The sequence below is a fragment of the Hyla sarda genome, chromosome 6 (assembly GCF_029499605.1).
Source record: "Hyla sarda isolate aHylSar1 chromosome 6, aHylSar1.hap1, whole genome shotgun sequence".
Taxonomy (NCBI): Eukaryota; Metazoa; Chordata; class Amphibia; order Anura; family Hylidae; genus Hyla; species Hyla sarda.
Window position 1 is genome coordinate 51,944,745 of NC_079194.1, and position 17,397 is coordinate 51,962,141.

The 17,397-nt window shown below is 41.2% G+C and overlaps 1 protein-coding gene and 1 long non-coding RNA gene across 8 annotated transcripts in view; one reads left to right on the plus strand and one right to left on the minus strand.

Moving 5' to 3' along the window:
- Window positions 1-17,397, minus strand: part of RBFOX2 (RNA binding fox-1 homolog 2) — a 129,679-nt gene that overhangs the window by 62,450 nt on the left and 49,832 nt on the right. For all 7 annotated transcript variants that reach the window (XR_008844829.1, XM_056523705.1, XM_056523703.1 and 4 more), the window contains exons 6-7: window positions 9,227-9,287; window positions 1,101-1,154 (exon numbers count right to left, since the gene is read on the minus strand). Coding sequence is in view for 6 of the 7 variants with exons in the window: in XM_056523705.1 (XP_056379680.1) it covers window positions 1,101-1,154; window positions 9,227-9,287 (115 nt within the window). In the remaining variant the exon portion in view is untranslated. The remainder of the gene's footprint in view (window positions 1-1,100; window positions 1,155-9,226; window positions 9,288-17,397) is intronic.
- Window positions 1-17,397, plus strand: part of LOC130275576 (uncharacterized) — a 65,366-nt gene that overhangs the window by 28,307 nt on the left and 19,662 nt on the right. The window lies entirely within an intron of this gene.

Genomic DNA, 17,397 nt, shown 5'->3' on the forward strand with positions numbered 1-17,397 from the left:
TTTTTTATTTTTATTTTTTAACATGGACGTCAATGGGAAATGCACATGTATACGGTTCAATACAGGAAACCGTATACGGTTTTTACTTTGCACATGTGCATTTGAATACTTAAGTCCCCACCCAACACCCTTCCCATTAAAAATTGACAACATTTTAAAAACGTATGTTTTTTATTTTTTATAAAAACGGACGGAACTGTATGCACTTTTAAAAAAAAGTATACAGTTTAAAAAACTCATACAGTTTACTTTTTCCCATACTGTTCCATCCATTTTTTTTTTTGCCATATGGTTCTCTCTAGAAAAACTGATTGAAAACAGTATGGCAAAAACGTGATGTGAACTCAGCCTCACAGGAAATAAAAAGCAGGTTGCAGAGAAGGGAGACACCTAGTGGGCAAAACTGTAAAGCCGTAAGGAAGTGCAGCACTGCAGGGGACCAACATGGAGATAGATGGTGCGGCAAGGAAATGAAAAGGGGGGGGGGGGGGGTAGTATAAGGTTTTTATGATAAACATGTACATTCTAGAAGCAGACTGAACACTCACTAGTTGTTCAGGGTGCACCCAGACTTAAATAGACAAAAGGGGGAGATTTATCAAAACTTGTTCAGAGGAAAAGTTGATGAGCTGCCCATAGCAACCAATCAGATTGCTTCTTTCATTAATTTTGAAAGGCCTCAAAAATGAAAGCAGTAATGTGATTGGTTGTCAACTGCACCACTTTCTCTACACAAGTTCTAATAAATCTTGCGCGTGCGCGCGCACACACACACACACAAAAACAAACAAACACAACACCCCTCACTTCCTAGTTTCCTCTCCGATCTGTGACCGTGCTGTTGCCAGGCAACAGAGCAGACATTTACCCACAATCCCCCTTACTTGCATACATAGCAGAGACTAAAGAGCAATATGCAACTGAAACGAACATGTGGGAACGTCTCAATAGAAACACTAAGATGGCCGGGAAAAAAAGGGCAAAAGGGCAAAACAAAGATCTATATCTTCATCTCAAACTACAAGCTCCATGCACTGTCTACGGAAACGCTGCGATCCATTAGATTTTCCAATTTCATGACGATAGAAGTGGGAATTTACCAGCATATAGTTCAGGTCCATAGACTGCCCCAACTACAGGACTGAGTTTCCAACCTGAAAAAAATAAATAAAAGATAATAAAAAACAATGATCTTTTTATTATGCATGCCATATCGCTAATTTATTTATTATAGATAGATATATATATATTTTTAAGTGTCTGAAGGTATGTAGCTGTTAATGTTGCATGAAGTCTTCGATATTTAGCTCGGAAATTCCGTTGCAGCAGAGTTCCGCTGTTTTGAATACATTTCAGCTGCACAGTGCACACAGAGGAACTTCTACGCCAGAAAGTCTCCGCAGTAAGAATTGACATACCAATTCTTTTGGCACAATCTGCATTCAGTGTCTATGGAGACTGTGCATTTCTGAGCATGTCCTGAGATGCATTCAGTGTCTATGGAGACTGTGCATTTCTGAGCATGTCCTGAGATGCATTCAGTGTCTATGGAGACTGTGCATTTCTGAGCATGTCCTGAGATGCATTCAGTGTCTATGGAGACTGTGCATTTCTGAGCATGTCCTGAGATGCATTCAGTGTCTATGGAGACTGTGCATTTCTGAGCATGTCCTGAGATGCATTCAGTGTCTATGGAGACTGTGCATTTCTGAGCATGTCCTGAGATGCATTCAGTGTCTATGGAGACTGTGCATTTCTGAGCATGTCCTGAGATGCATTCAGTGTCTATGGAGACTGTGCATTTCTGAGCATGTCCTGAGATGCATTCAGTGTCTATGGAGACTGTGCATTTCTGAGCAGTCCTAGCGTCATCTGATGAGTCGGCGCCTGCTGCAGACGGAATGTTAAGCCAGAAATTTTCAGTTCGGATATTCCGCAAAAAATACGTAGTGTGAACAGGACCTTAGTCAACGTGCACAAGCAGCAGATATTTGATGTGTTGAAAACCCCATCTGAACATAGCTTGACCCGGGCTCAAAACCAGGGGAATTGGAGCTTGTGTCACTAAATTGTCAGCAGTGTGTATTTTTATGGATTTATTATATTTGTTTATGAAATGATCAGATATCAAACTTAAGTAAAATCTTTCCCCTCACGGGCTGATAAGACAGCGAGTCAAGAAACAGCCCATAGTTTTAATGTATAGGTAGTGTGGCTGAACATAGCACTGTTAGGCATTGGGCATAAAAAGGGGCACAATCTTAAAGGGGTACTCCAGTGGAAAACACTTTTTTTTTTTAAATCAGATTTGCAAATTACTTCTCTTAAAACTCTTAACCCTTCCAGTACCTATCAGCTGCTGTATACTACAGAGGAAGAAGAGTTCTTTTCTGTCTGACCACAGTGCTCTCTGCTGTCAAGAACTGTCCTGAGCAGGAGAGTTTTGATATGGGGATTTAGTCCTACTCTGGACAGTTCCTGACATGGACAGAGGTGTCAGCAGAGAGCACTGTGGTCAGACAGAAAAACAACAACAACAACTCCTCAACTTCCATTGTAGTATACAGCAACTGTTAAAGGGGTACTCCGGCGCTTAGACATCTTATCCCCTATATCACCTTATCCCCCACCGCTGGGGACCCCCGTGATCTTGCACGCCGCACCCCGTTAAAATCAGTCCCCGGAGCGTGTTTGCTCCGGGTCTGATTACTGTATCACGGGGTCGGAGGATTGTGACGTCACGGCTACGCGACCCCCGCGATCAGGCACCTTATCCCCTATCCTTTGGATAGGGGATAAGATTTCTAAGCGCCGGAGTACCCCTTTAAAGGAAAACTGTCAGTTTGCTCCCCCGCACTAACCAGTGGTACGGGCTGATGGGGGACGCTGATCAGTTTGATGCCTACTGTGTCGGATCTGTTCAGCCGATATCTTAGTTTTTCCCTATATGCTAATTAAGTGCTAGCTGGCACAGGTAGGGTAAATGGCATTCTGACGTCAGCAGCCGCCGTCCGCAGCGCCACCCAGCTCATCAATATTCCTCCCCTGCCTCCACCTCTCCCACTTCTCCCTGCTCTGTAATGAAGAGGGAGAGGCGGAGGTAGGGGAGGAATATTGATGAGCTAGGTGGCGCTGCGGACGGCGGACGCTGACGTCAGAGTGCCATTTACCCCACCTGTGCCAGTAAGCACTTAATTTGCATATAGGGAAAAACGAAGATATCGGCCGAACTGATCCGGGCACAGTAGGCATCAAACAGATCAGAGAGACCCGAACTATCAGCCGATACCGCTGGTTAATGCGGGGTTTAGGGGGGGAGCAAGCTGACAGTTTTCCTGGAAGGGTTAAGATTTTTTAAAGTAATTTACATATCTGTTTAAACTTTCTGGAGCCAGTTGATATAAAAAAAAAATAGTTTTCCACCAAAGTACCCCTTTAAGTAAATACATTGCTACTTCCTTTGGCTGTATTCACATAGTTTGTCAGTATTTTTAGCTAAAAATCAGAAATGGGTCTAAAAACACAAAGGGTAAGAATCTTTCAACTATAATTTTTACTGTGATTGTTAATCTCCTGGTTTTGGCTTAAAATAATAAATAAATGTGACTAACTAGGATATGATTTGGCACTAATACAATACTAGTCTAGGAGTAGATAGCTATAAACAGAGCGATCATTGTTTTCCTATAAAATCTATGTTGCAAATTCATATTTTCTTCAGTCACATGAGCGAAAATCCGGAATTTAAAACCGTAATAGATCCATCACATGATAGACACTGGCTGCACCTAGACAAACCGCACTGGGGTCCATCAGGTTCAGCCATTGTGTTCATCATTCTGCATGCTGTACTATCTTACAGTAAAATATGGCAGAATCCGTGACAGAGGAATTCCCAATTAGTTTTATATAATGAGACAGTAGAAAAAGGGTAAGACGGCACTACAGGCGGTCATAACATGCAAAAAATAGAAATAATCCTGTGCAGGAGGAACAGATTCCGGAAAACAGGGGTGCGAGATGCATGTGAAATAGAGACATCTATGTATGAATCCGTAGAAAGAAATTCACATCTGCACTCACCTGTGTAAAACGTCACTTTTATTTCGTCATCATCATAAAATACAAGCCGGCCTGGTGGGATCGGGAAACAAGGAGCGCAGCAGCACAGGCTGTGCGGGTGGGCGGCGAACAGCTGGTTTCGAGGGTAAAACCGCTTCCTCTGGCCTCCTCCGAACAGCTGGTTTCGCGGGTAAAACCGCTTCCTCCGAACAGCTGGTTTCGCGGGTAAAACCGCTTCCTCTGGCCTCCTCCGAACAGCTGGTTTCGCGGGTAAAACAGCTTTGCCCACGAAACCAGCTGTTCGCCACCCACCCGCACAGCCTTGGCTGCTGCGCTCCTTGTTTCCCGATCCCACCAGGCCGGCTTGTATTTTATGATGATGACTAAATAAAAGTGAAGTTTTACACAGGTGAGTGCAGATGTGAATTTCTTTCTACAGATTCAGTTTTATATAATGACATTGGAAGAACGCCACAGGAGAGGTGATCAGTAGAGATGAGTGAACTTACAGTAAATTCGAATCGTCACGAACTTCTCGGCTCGGCAGTTGATGACATTAGTCTGCATAAATTAGTTCAGCTTTCAGGTGCTCCGGTGGGCTGGAAAAGGTGGATACAGTCCTAGGAGACTCTTTCCTAGGACTGTATCCACCTTTTCCAGCCCACCGGAGCACCTGAAAGCTGAACTAATTTATGCAGGATAAGTCAGCAACTGCCGAGCCGAGAAGTTTGTGACGAATCGAATTTACTGTAAGTTCGCTCATCTCTAGTGATCAGCAGATATTACAGCCGCTGTGTCAGGGGAGCAGGTGAAGCAAGTATGGAGGCTTTTTACAGTTTTAATTCACAGGGGTTGTCCTGGAAAACTCAGTCTATATTATATTATATATATATATATATATTTCCCCTCCCCCCCCATATGTTTCTATATATCTATCTCTATATCCAACCTACTCAATGGCAGATTAAAGGGGTATTCCAGGCCAAAACTTTTTGTTTTATATATCAACTGGCTCTGGAAAGTTAAACAGATTTGTAAATTACTTCTATTAAAAAAATTTTTAATCCTTCCAATAGTTATTAGCTTCTGAAGTTTTCTGTCTAACTGTTCAGTGATTATGTCACGTCCCGGGAGCTGTGCATGATGGGAAAATATCCCCATAGGAGCTGCACAGCTCCCGGGACGTGAGTCATCAGAGAGCAGTTAGCTTCTGAAGTTGAGTTGCTGTTTTCTGTCTAAGGGTGGGTTCACACTACGTTTTGTCCCATACGGGAGCGCATACGGCAGGGGGGAGCTAAAAGCTCGCGCTCCCGTATGTCGCCGTATGCGCTCCCGTATGTCATTCATTTCAATGAGCCGACCGGAGTGAAACGTTCGGTCCGGTCGGCTCATTTTTGCGCCGTATGCGCTTTTACAACCGGACCTAAAACAGTGGTTGACCACATTTTTAGGTCCGGTTGTAAAAGCGCATACGGCGCAAAAATTAGCCGACCGGACCGAACGTTTCACTCCGGTCGGCTCATTGAAATGAATGACATACGGGAGCACATACGGTGACATACGGGAGCGCGAGCTTTTAGCTCCCCCCTGCCGTATGCGCTCCCGTATGGGAGAAAACGTAGTGTGGACCCAGCCTAATAACTATTGGAAGGATTAAGATTTTTTAATAGAAGTAATTTCCAAATCTGTTTAACTTTCCAGAGCCTGTTGATATATAAAAAAGTTTTGGCCTGGAATACCCCTTTAACTGTACCATGGGTCCCAGGCTAACAAACGTTGCCGGCCCCGGCCCCCCCCCCCCCCCCCCCCAAGCCACATTTAGAGTTTACACAGGGGCATACGCTGAAGATTCTCTGCAGCAGGTTTGCATGCAGAAAGTCTGCAGTGTATAAGCACCAGCAAAGTGGACTACTGTACGTCTCTAGATAATCGACAGAGTTACGAAATGCCAGTATGAAAGGAACAAGTATTGTATACATATTCCCATCATACTGAACAAATCAAGTATACCAAGACATATACTCTAGCCAAATAATACTGTCATGACCACATTACTTGGCAAAGGCTGGGCCCCTAAGTGAAGTTTCAAATGAATAGTCAATCTTCTGCTTTCCGGCTGCCAAGATGAGCCACAGAGCAGGACATGCGGGACCAGTCACTGACCAAGTTGGGACACCGCTGTGAACCGTGATTGGCAAGTCCTGAAAAGATGGCTGATCTTGAAAGCAGAAAAACAAGAGAATTTGGGACACGGGGCAAGGAAAGTATGAATTTTAACATCAATCTTGCTGGTGACAGGTTCACTTTAACTCCAGAGAATTTTAAGTAGACTTTTTTTTTCCCAAACAAGCACACTAGGAAATTTTGGAAGATGCCCCGCACTACCAATCTCTGGAAGATACTAGGAAGGCCAGGTATTTTAGGAGAATTTTTATTTAAGCATACAACGCGTTTCAAAGCCGAACTGGCTTTTTCATCGATGCCTGGTGAGCATCTTCTCTGCTCCGGGCCCAGCCCCGGACTAGTGACGTTGCCTTGACAACGACGAAGTTCGTCCCTGCGCATGCACGTTCCTGTACGTCGTCGTCAAGGCAACGTCACTCGTCCGGGGCCGGAGCGGAAAAGAGGGCCCCCCCGGTGAAGATGGACAGCCCGGAATGACGGGGAGGATGGTCCCTGCAGCATAGATGGCCCGGACCAGCTCACCCTTCCTGCCCACCGAGGGGAGGTGAGTAGAAAACTAAAGGGGGGGGGGGGGGGGGGGGCGGAGGGTTGTCTGGATGATGACGAAGGCCGCTGTGGTCTTCAACCTGCGGACCTCCAGATGTTTCAAAACTACAACTCCCATGTCCGGGCATGCTGGGAGCTGTTTTGCAACATCTGGAGGTCCGTAGGTTGAAGACCACTGGATTGACAGGCGGTGATGATGAAGGGGGGGGGGGGGGGGTAGGAATGATGACAGGGGATAATGACAGGCGGTGATGATGAAAGGGGGGGGTAGGGGATGATGACAGGCGGTGATGAAGGGGGGGGGGGATGATGATAGGCGGTGATGAAGGGGGGGGGGATGATGTATTTCCCACCCTAGGCTTATAGTCGAGTCAATAACTTTTCCTGGGTTTTTGGGGTGAAATTAGGGGCCTCTGCTTATATTCGGGTGGGCTTATACTCGAGTCTATACTGTATATAATTACTACATTTGAGCAAATACTAAAAATAAAATAAAGCTCCAAGCAGGGACTTCTACAAAAAATAACTTAAATTGTGTAAAGTTTGTATGCACCACAAGCATCCATATGAACAGACTGTGCTCCTATAAATACTGAAACAGGTCATTCAATAGTTGCCCTTCATTAAAAACGTGTACAGGAACATCTGCCAACTGGTACTCTTTGGGCACAGCATGCAGCGCATAGAAAAACAACTTAATTTAGAATCACAGCTACCTTCATGCAACTTAGCAAAAAACTGCTGCAGAAGCTGTCTAAATCATTGATTATCCCTGATTTATCCACAATAGACTCTGCAAACTATTAAGAGGTAAACAAATTCATCCCACACAGGTCTACGACACTCACTGCCGCAAGTGCCAAAATGTCAAACTGCAGGAATGACTCCAACGATTCTCACATGCAGGTTAACTTGGGGGATTATATAAGTAAAATATGAGGATGCTAACCCTAATCCACAATGTGCCAATTTTGGATAATTAATCGAAAAGGTAATGTACGGTGTCAGTCAAAAGTGTATTAGTCAGCAATGACATTTCCGCCCACTGATTGGATAGATTTGTCAGGCATTGTTCTCTAGTGATCGTTCTTACGGCTTCGGCTGTAGCAATTAACTGGAATCACTAGAAAAGTCATCAGGAGGTAATTGCTAAATACTGAGCAGCAGACATTACAAGGACAGTAACATTTTACAAGCTGTATTAAGGTTTTCTTCGTGTGTTGTGAACATCCAAATAGTGTCTGCTCCTCCCCACTAATCCAATGAATAAAGGAGCAGCGTGTGTATAGGTAATAACTGCAGCTTCTTTGGACGTACATGATCGAAACGTTTCAGCATATCCCAACTATAAGCCATAAAATGTTGTCAATGACATAAGTAGGCATCTGTATAAGCGTGGAGTGGGGCAAGTATTGTTTGGTGAACAAAAGCCTAAAAAAAATTAAATATATGGATCCTCCCTGCTAAAAATATACAATGTATATATAGTGTTACATATTAAAGGGGTATCGAGGGGAAAAAAGACATTTTCTAATATCTAGTGATAAAAAGTTAAAACAAATTTGTAAATGAATTCTGTTAAAAAAAAAAAAAAAAAAAATCTTACTCTTTCCAGTACTTAGCTGCTGTATACCACATAGGAAGTTATGTAGTTCTTTCCAGTCAAACATGGTGCTCTCTGCTGCCACCTGTGTCCGTGTAAGAAACTGTGCAGAGCAGAAGAGGTTTGCTATGGGGGATTTGCTACCGCTCTGGACAGTTACAGGCACAGACAGAGGTGGCAGAAAAGAGCACTGTGCCTTACTGGAAAGGCTACACAACTCCCTCCAGGGCATACAACAGCTGATAAGTACTGGAAAAATTGAGATTTCTAAAAAAAAAAAAAAAAAAAAAAAAATTATACATAAAACAAATCCGTATAAAACTTTCTGTCACCAGTTTATTTGAAAACACATCTACCCAGAGAACTCTTTAGGAGTCATTTGCAACTTCATATGTTAAAAGGGAATCTGTCAACAGTACATGCTGGTAAGAGCTGCAGACACCATAGGATATCTATATAAAACTAATTGTACTTTCCTGGAGCCGATAGTGGTTGCTAATGTTTAACAAAAAATAAAAAAAATTAAGTAGGGGCAGGGCAAGTAAGGAGGTACACCAAGCTGTGGCACTTGAGCAACTCTGCTCTGCCTTCTTGACACTTGGCAAAAAAATAAAAAATAAAATAAAACAAAAAAAGGGTATCAGCTATTTGACCGTGTCTGCAGCGCTCATCAGCAAATACAGCTGACAAACTTCTCAATTCTCATTATGTTTCTAGATTCTCAAAATTGTAAGAATATAAAATATATATCACGGTGTGAGGTGTAGACAGAAGACAATTGTTTTAGAATTGAAGTTTTTTTTTTTTTTTACAAAAACTGGAAAATCTCACCATTTCCATAAGGAGTCACAGTTTTTTTATTGGTCATCACACGAGCTGTTGCATTGTTGACCTAGCACAAATTCCATAAGTCGAAAGGGAAAAGAGATACAGTTAGGATAACCGCTTCTATTCCACATGCAGAAGAGTTTTTCATGCAGAAAGCCATTCAACCTGCAATAGCATGCACTGGCAATGCAGGGATACATTTAATTTATAAGCCATCTCACTCACACACACACACACACATACTAATTTAGACAAGAGTGTGTGCATAAATCTGGAAATTAAATATGAAATAAGTGTGTGTCCATGTAAGACAAATGTCTACAATGCAGTTGTACTCAGGCTTAGAATACTTGAACTTATTTAGCTTTTCTTAAATATATATATAATTTTTTTTCATTTTCTATTTCAGGTTACTTTTTGCTTAACAGTACAGTGATCCCTCAACTTACAATGGCCTCAACATACAATAGTTTCAACATACAATGGTCTTTTCTGGACCATCGTAAGTTGAAACCAGACTCAATATACAATGTACAGACAGTCCAGATCTATGAAACGTGTCAATGGCCGGAAGAACCGACCAATCAGAATGGGCATTTCACTGGTAAAACCCCTGTATTACTGAAGTGTATGCACTGACTGGTGTCTGGTAGCGCCCCCCTACAGTACAGTGAGGTATTACATGTTCTGTACTCTTTACCTGTACCAGGGTTAGCTGCTCCTTTGGACACCAGGTGGAGCCAACTCCATTACTACTAATAGGACATTGCCCGTACTGTACAGGACCCAGAAGAAGCTCCTGTCCTCTACATAGACCAGTGTTTCCCAAGCAGGGTGCCCCCAGCTGTTGCAAAACTACAACTCCCAGCATGCCCGGACAGCCTTTGGCTGTCCGGGCATGCTGGGAGTTGTAGTTTTGCAACAGCTGGAGGCTCCCTGCTTGGGAAACACTGACATAGACAGTGATTACAGCTCCCAGCAGATCTTTATTACTTTTATATGTAAGGATTTGCTTTATCTATATTAGTTATCTACTTATTTTTCTTTAATCCTCGCTTTTCCCTATTTTTGGAGGACATTTTGGTGCCTTTAGAACCAATTACCAGGTTTCCATAGAGTTCTGGTCTCAACATACAATGGTCGTCCTGGAACCAATTAATATTGTAACTTGAGGGACCACTGTATTTTGATAGAAATGTGTCTTTAACAAGTCTATTAAAAGGTTTAATTCAGCAATAAAAAATAAAACGCTAATTTGTTCCAAAAATAGCACCACCCTTGTCCACAGGTTGTGTGTGGTATTACAACTTGGCTCAATTCACTTCAAAGGAATAGTGCTGCAAAACCACACCCAACCTGCAGACAAATGTGAGGCATTTCTTAAAGAAATCAGCTCTGTGTTTCTAATGTTAAATAACCTCTTTAAAGTGATTATTTAGGCGTCTTGTTATACTGTACTTCTAACATTGTAATACATAGTGTTCCCCTGGATACTGGTTTTAAACATTGTATCCATAATAGATAATGAAGATTTGCAGTTTAATCTCTCAGTCATGTTGGCTACTGATATGGATACGTTTTATAGGCTTGGTAAATTGGTCAGAAATAGTTGAAAATGATATCTTTTATACACCGTAAATCACTAAAATCCTATCTGCAGGATATGTCAATACCAGATCAATGGGGTGCCGACACCCCTGATGTTTAGCCATTTGCTTGAATTGCAAGGAATTCAAACTCTTGCTAAATATCCACAGAAGGTATAGATCCACACCACCTGGGCATGTCTACGGTGTCACGAGTTAAATGGAAAATTATTTTAGGGCCAGTTTAAACTTAAAAATCTGGCCCATTCTGTAGAAGAGCCATTATAAAAAGGGCTTTTATTTCAGGCCCACTCTTAAAAACAAAGTAAAAAAAAACTGCATCAATATATGATTAACATTGTATAGCCTATTGTATAGCGAGGCAGAAACCGAGTGCTCGGCTGTCAAAACGCAATGCAAAAATACTGCACTGCAGAAAAACATTTGCAGAGTTCTATAGCGCAGCAGAAAAGGCCTTCTAATGCCCACTGTAATAACATGGTGTGCATTCCTTAAAGGGGACCTGTTAGAGTTTTTGCTATTAAAATCAGCATCATGCTGCTTTAATGCTTGTAAATGCCTTTGTAGCAATGACCCTATTGATAGAGCTCATAATAGTAAAAAGGAAAAAAATAAAGTTATAAAACCTGCCACGTGCTGCTCACCAATCGTCATCTGGGCAGTGCTGCAGGAGAGGCTAGTCAAAGTGTCCTCACTAAAAGCACACCCACTTTGCCTTGACTGGTGCCCCATGTGAAGTCGATGGTAGCTCTGTGTCTACTTGTGAAGTCGATGGTAGCTCTGTGTCTACTTGTGAAGTCGATGGTAGCTCTGTGTCTACTTGTGAAGTTGATGGTAGCTCTGTGTCTACTTGTGAAGTTGATGGTAGCTCTGTGTCTACTTGTGAAGACAATGGTAGCTCTGTGTCTACTTGTGAAGTTGATGGTAGCTCTGTGTCTACTTGTGAAGACAATGGTAGCTCTGTGTCTACTTGTGAAGTTGATGGTAGCTCTGTGTCTACTTGTGAAGTTGATGGTAGCTCTGCTGTATAGAATGTTATTCAAAGCAGAGTGGGGAACTGGGACATTTTGAGACCAAAAAACACATCATCATCAGTTTTACAGACTTAAAAAAAGGCTAACATTCCGGGGAATTTTTGGGGAAAAAAATGTTTGGACATTTTTGCATTTGGGGTTTTTGTTAAAAATCTACAACATTTTTTTTTTTTTATTGTGATAGCAAAAGCTATAGCCTGCTCATTTTTTCCCCAAAGGATACTAGTCACCAAAAAGTGTGCCGAAACTATAGAAATATATAAGACTCTTGAAGTATACTTCAAGAGTCATGCATTGGATTATATGTTCAGTTGTTTCATTGAAGACGCACCTCACACTGAGTCCACCACAGCAGTACGTTACCACACATGGCATATTAAGTCCAATACACACTAAGACTGCGCTGCAGCAGTGCCTGATGGAAACTTTTGTCTTCTTTGCTTAAGAATGTAGAAATATATAAAGTGATCCCAAAAAATATATATCTTGCACTTAATTTTATGTGCATGAAAATTATGGGAACAAAAATGTTTGGCCATTGAATTAAATGGGAGGGAAACAGCTGTTTTTGGGCAGCTTCAAATCTCGAAATATGTAAAAAAAATAACTAATTAGGGTAATATGTAAAAAAAACAAATAAACTGCGTGCACATAGCCTGTGATCCCTAACAGCCTGTACACCATGACTAGTCACTACTGCAGCACCACCCAGATGACTTGTCAGTTTCATCAGGGGTATAACTAGAAGAGGCATTTATAAGCACTAGAATGGCAGGTCACTGCTTTAATAGCCCAAAGTAATGACAGGTTCATATAAAATGACACAATAGGGTGAATATTCAGTGCAGGTTATAGCAATAAAATAAACTGAGTATTTTCTTTTCTTATATATGAATTAATGTGCCAGCACAACTATTATTTTAGTGTATGTAAACTCCAATCCGGTGTAAATTTATGACATTAGCTGCTAGAATTAAATGAAAGCAACTACTTAGATTTTAAAGAAGATGTTGGTGTTCGAAAAATACATTCATTAAAGTTTAACGTGAAAAAAATAAAATAAAAAAAACACAATACATTCTAATGTACCCACTCTCTCAAATTAAGTAAACACACACACACCTCAAGCTCTCACACCTTTAAAAAAAAAAAAAAAAACATTGATAAAATGGGTATAAGTCAAAAGCAGAAAGAAAATAACCAGAGGCATTTAAGGTAGCATGCAGATAACAAAAGCACTCTAAATATAGAAGAGTCATGAATTTCAGAGCAGGGACAAAAGACAAATGAAAAAGGTATGGGAGAAATAGGAGTAAAAAACAAAACAAACACAAACAAACACAAACAAACTTGTTCTTGTGAAGAGTGAAAGCAAAGCTTACTTAACCTTCCCGGGGGCATTAAAGGGGTATTCCAGCTTCAGGAAACACGTTTTTATTCTTTGATTATTGAAATATCCTAATTTTCCAATAGGTTTTCTAAATAAGTTCATGAAGAATCTGAATATGGCTCAGGTGGAGGCAGAGCTCTGATAACTGCACTTCAATGGTAATCGTTTAAGATAGAAAAAAAAATATTCATAATAAATGTGAAGATCCTGAAATTTTATATTTTTGCTCATTGTCCCCAGCCTGCCTAATAAAACACTTTAAAAAGGGGTACTCCAACCCTAGACATCTTATCCCCTATCCAAAGGATAGAGGATAAAATGTCCGATTGCTAATGGAACTCTTCCCCTGACCCCACCCCCACCCCCACCCCCGGGTTTCTGCGGCAGGAGACGTGACGCCACTACAGTCAGTTCTCCCAGCTGTAGATGCAAGAATTTTCAGCTCAGGGAAAAGCAGAGTGACCGGCCAGAGACGGGGCACCCCAATGCCGGAGCTATGAGGGAGTGGAGGAAGGGGAGTTCGCGTTTGCTCTTTTATTAGGCAGCCTGAGGACAATCAGAACTATAATCCCACCGGACAATCTTTTAAAGCCATGTTTACAACATTTTTATTTATTTTTTTAACTACTTTTATGCTCTATTGAACACAATAGTAAAATGGCCAGTTTATTCATACATGCATCAATTTTACAGCTGTAATTCTTACGACAGTAAAATTTAATGTCCTGCCATTAATAGAGTCACTAATGTATAGCTAACTAAAGACAGATTTAAATGATGTAACTGGGGGACAGTTCATTGTGCGGTCTTTCATTTTTTTTTTTTTATATTTAGAATACAATACAGGATCCGAATACAAAATAGGATCATGACAGATCCTATGGCAAATGGATAGGTATACTATGGCTCCATCCGGTTTGACAGTTTTTTTTTCTTCGTAGAGCTTTCAATTGATGAAAAAATAAGAAAAATTAAGCCATATGATACAAACCGATGCAGAAAGCAGAACTTAAAAAGCTTTCTGTTAAAAAAAAACACACACTATTAAAGAGAAAAAAAAAAGGGGAGGAGGAGAAAAGTGAATGTAGCCCTTCAACAGGTCATTGCTGGACCTCAAGGCTCTAAAACAGTATAGCAGAGCTCTGGATTCTTCATAGGCGTACTGAGCAGGGGTGGTATTTTATCGATGCATTGTAGAGGAGTTCAGAGATGATAACATGGTTGGATTCTGTCTCCTCAGCTACCCACACAATGGGAATCTTGTCAGTAAAATCTGCACTAACCTACAGATAAAAGGATACATACCGATCCTCAATCTGTGCTTTCGTTACGCAGATACTCTCCCTTCAGATACTAATCATGAGCTTTGTGCACAGGGGGCATACCCAAACCCCTGTATGTGCTTCTTCCCCCTGTGCTGAGGCTTTTAAGCTGCAGAGTGGAGCTCCATTCTGTAGCATAGGAGCCTTAGCACAGGGTAGGAAGCGCTTCATATGAAGATCGAAGACTGATGCCCCTGTGAATGGCGGGGGGGGGGGGGGGGGATTAGGAACGCCTCCAGTGCACCAAGCTCTTAATATATCAGTGGAACAAAAGCACAGATCGGGGATCAGCTAGTATCACCCGCAGTACAAGGCTATACCAATAGGTTAGTGTGGGTGATAATAATTACAGATTCCCTTTAAATTGAATCCATCAGCATGAAAACCAGCCCTGAACTCCTATAAGAAAACACATTGGAAATTTTAGTAACTGTTCATTATGAACTTAACGTTTATTTGTTGAAACCGCAATACCCCTTTAAGAAACTACCATAGTGTATTTGTAAATACTACTCAAAGCTGCAAGAATTTATAAACATTTGAAAAGGTCAATTTGAAATGGCTGCCACATATGCCCAACAATTTTTAATATACTCCTTGGTCCATAGGCTTATTACCAAAGAGATAGATGTTCTGGTAGCTACATGGTATAACATTCCTACAGGTAAAAATTAATATTTACAATTATAGGAACCTGCAACATTGATAATTGAGCCTAATCTGCGGGCACTCTGATCCAAAGCAGAAGGAGCTCTAAATATTTGATAACTAGAACTAGTCATATTTATTTATTTAAACCTCTACCTATTCTGGGCATAGGAGTCCAGTGGGCGGTCCAATTCTGACTGATCGCTATATCTCTGTAGGCACACACAATTTAGGAAGACTGTCAGAGTAGGACTCTCCTTTTGCTCTAAAACCGGATGCCTGCAGACTACTGGACTACATCTAGAATATAGTAGTGTGTTGTACAAAAGTATAACTAGTTAAGTTTTAGCAGGAAGGTGAATATCTGATGTGAGAACAGAAAAGAATGATGGGTTTGTAGCAACAGTGAAGCTTAGACACAAGTTAGGGATTTAGCAAAATAATAAAATAAAAAGAAATTCAAATAGGAAACCTAAGCTTATTTGTTAGCAGTAAATCATTAATTTGTACACACAGGGGCAGCTACTAACGGGGGCGAACAAGCATATGGCTGTTAGAAAGCATGATTTAAATGTATCAAAGAAATTGTTTAAAAGGGATTTACCAGGGTATGTGATAAACATATGATCACCAGGGGTGGGAATAGGGGGGTTAGTCCCACAAAGACCAACCCACTGACTAAAACAGGTGATTAAACATCTCCATATCCCCCTCAAGTTGAGTTGGAACAGTGCTGCAGTTTGTATGTAGCAGCAATGCACATGCTAAACTCAATGGGGGGGCGTAATCACACATTAACCACCTAGCACTGGGAAAGTCCCTTAAAAAGGAAAAATGTGGCACATTCAAGGGAACAAGAGACTAAACTGAAAAAAATAGAGTGACATTAGGTTAGGTTCACAACACTTTTTTTTCTTCAAAGAGATTTAAGATTGGTGGAGGCCCAACCTCTAGGTCTCCCACTGAACGTGGAAGAGGAGACCATTGGGCTTTCACATGGTCCACAGACTTCTACAGGCATGGTAGAGTATACATATGGACACTTTGTTCCTGGTACATACTGCTATCATTATGTAAAAAAAAAAAAAAAGTGATGTGAATTAAACCTTTTGATGATTTTAAAATAAAAGATAGAAGAAAAAGAATAAAAGCATATAAACAAAAACACTATTTTACCGTTAGTACCATGCAGACACACCAATCTACAGGTTTTAAAGTGTAACAGTAGTTTCAGATTTTTCACAATAAGCAGTGAAATACTAAAGCTAGCATTTTTTCAGTAGTGTTTCCATCAAAAAATTTCAGTTTTCATCTCCACAGTGGGTTGAGACGAGCTGCTATGTTGTCTCATACACAGCTAAGAGAAAAGGAGATCCAGCTCCTAGTAATGAAACCAAAATTGTTTGGCAATAGAGTAATACTTACTAGAAGCAGCAGTATCTGTGTGTGCCTCGGCCTCTCTCCAGCAGCTCCCTTCTCCTGCTACCACTTCCCTCCCCATGTAACCCGATCCCTCAGTGAACTGATAAAATCCATCTTCAGAAAAGTAGCAAAGATGACAGATTACCAGGGAACCAAGAAGGAGTGATCAGTGCAGGAGGCAGGGGGGGGGAAAGAGGAGAGGAGTCTGATAAGTGGAGAAAAAGGCTTTTTATGAAATAAGTTATTACACAGTTTGCTTGTACTAGCGAAACAACGGTTACACTTTAAGGTTGCACTTGTGGTAGAGAAGGGGGGCTGTGCAAAATTCAGCATTCTAGTCAAAAGTGTAAACAATGTATCCAATGGCATTGGTGAGGGGAGGTGGAAGTTTGATCTTCATGTTAGAGGAGGAGAATGTCAGGATGTATTAAAATATGTCTCCTGTAAATGTTAGTCGATCGCTAATATAGCATTATCAGTGTAAGATAGGCAAACAAAATTAGGATAAGGAACAAAGTATTTTCATGGAGGGTTTGAGTTTGGGGAAACAGAATGGATGATAGCTGAATGTACAAATTAGGAAGTTACATAAGCTTATAATACATGAGCTAAAAACAGGAGCCAAGCAATTAAAGATAATCAGGGCCATATGAAGAACTGCAAGAAAGAGAAGACAAGTGTAAAAAGGAAGGATAGAATGGGGTGCAGCTGCTGGCATTTAGCAATCTTTCAGTTTCAGGTAAAGACATGC